General features: G+C 37.3%; 1 protein-coding gene across 1 annotated transcript in view; it reads left to right on the top strand.

Moving 5' to 3' along the window:
• The window catches only part of LOC106011373, a gene marked incomplete at both ends in the record, with an annotated part of 3620 nt that extends 2190 nt beyond the window's left edge, over positions 1-1430 (top strand). Inside the window, 1 exon segment of the mRNA XM_013080749.1 lies at positions 1297-1430. Coding sequence (XP_012936203.1) covers positions 1297-1430 — 134 coding nt within the window.
• Positions 1431-1988: the final 558 nt, after the last annotated feature.

Here is a 1988-nt window from a genome sequence, read left to right as displayed (position 1 = left end):
ATCTATCTATCTATCTGTCTATCAATCTATCTGTCTATCTATCTATCTATCTATCTATTTCTTTCTCTCCCTCTCTCTCTCTACGTGGGTGGTTCGTGGGTGCACTGGGGTGGTTTGCTTCTTCTTTCCAATCAAACATTTATCGTCTTTATCGCCCCTCCTTCTTTTTTGTGTTTGTTACTCACTTGTAACACCTCTAATCTTCAGCACTTATATGACCTTATTGTGTTGCATGGGCGGTAAAACTTTTACTAAAACTTTAACTAAAACTTTAAAACTTTCTCTCTACCCCCTCTCTCTCTCTCTCTCTCTCTCTCTCTCTCTCTCTCTCTCTCTCTCTCTCTCTCTCTCTCTCTCTCTCTCTCTCTCTTTCTCTCTCCTCTCTCCCTCTTTCTTTCTCTCTTATGTTGTATTTATCGTAATATGTATCACTGTACTCCAAGTTGTTACCCTCCGGGGCGGTGCTGCTGATTGAAGTGTGAAGTGTCATTAGGCCATTCCCAAAAGGGTGGAAAGGGGGGGGGGGTTATTAACATGTTTTTATGCATAGTAGAATTGTAAATGGGCTGATTCATCAATGTCATGCTAATAACTGTGCCTGAACTGCAACAGGGAACTGCTTCTTGTTCTTTACTAATTCTTACTTTCGTCATTTCCCTCTACTTGTTTTGTACGTTTATCACACACTTGTGACCCTTTATTTCTGGGGTGCCTTGATAGTCGAAGCAGACTATGTGTGTTGAAGCTAGAGAGGTGAGAAGAGTAAGCCTGATTCCCTGTAAAGACTTCTCTGTTCACACCCACCCCTTGGCGCTCATATGACCGCATGCAGTTGCCCGCACCGTAAAAACTAAGTCAGTTGTGATTTAAAAAAAATTTGTAATTCATCATTGTATTTTTTATTGTTGTAGCCATTGGTGTGGTTTTTCGTTATATTCAAACTTATATTCAATGATATAATTTATCACTGTATATTTTTTGCACTGTTTGTTTTTTTCGTTATATTCATTTTTGTCATTCATCACTGCATAATTTATTGGATTTATTGTTCGGTTTTCTCGTGTTATTAAAAATCTAAGGTTCTGTTCATTGCTATAATTCGTCACTGTATATTTTTGAGATCTATTGTTTGTTTGTTTTTGTTATGTTTAAAGTTGTATTCATTGTTATAATTTATCACTGTATATTTTTTTTGGATCTGTTGTTTGTTCTTTTTATTTAATTCCAAGTTGTATTTATTGTTACTAGTTAATTTATCACTTCACTGTTTTCAATCTTGGCCTTTCTCTGGTTCAGATCACGACTCACGTAAATCGGACACTTGTCACGAACTACGATGGGAACGCCACCAACACGCGATGGGCGTTCAGACCAAAAATGGTCTACTTCGTCCAGAATAATCGGATCTGGCCTAACAGAGGAACCAAAATGTGAGTGCTGGAAATAAATAAACTCCATGTGATAATACGCTACCTCAGAATTACAAAGTTCTATCTGACATTTTTGTCCTCAAAAAGCAAATGTTTTATCTGCTCTATCAAAACCGTAAGAATATTCGGGGTTGTCATTGATCACGATGTTCAAAGAATTGCATTCGCTAAAGCTTGACATAATACATGTATTGTGAAATATAAAAATTTTGACGTAAAATTTCTCAAAACTAGATCTAGGTATTGAGCAGAGAGAACTTTGTAATTCTGATGTAGTGAATAGTCAATCGCATTTATATAGCGGATATCCCTGCTCTACAACATAATGGATGCATTTTGCCATAAAATGGGACCAAAGTGAGGGTGCTGGAAATTAATCAACGATACCTCGTAACAGTTAATTGCATTTATAATTATATAGCGGATGTAATGTAGAAAAATACAATACGTTGGCCACTTAAAACGACACGAGACCATTGTGAAAGAGGTGCTTGAAGGATCGATGTGTGGCAGGGGAGCCAGAGGAAGACAAAGAGTAACATGGATGGACAACATGAG

This window comes from Aplysia californica, unplaced genomic scaffold (assembly GCF_000002075.1).
Source record: "Aplysia californica isolate F4 #8 unplaced genomic scaffold, AplCal3.0 scaffold00098, whole genome shotgun sequence".
In the NCBI taxonomy this organism is placed as follows: Eukaryota; Metazoa; Mollusca; class Gastropoda; order Aplysiida; family Aplysiidae; genus Aplysia; species Aplysia californica.
Note: the sequence above shows the minus strand (reverse complement) of the source record. Positions and strands in the feature narration are given on the sequence as shown.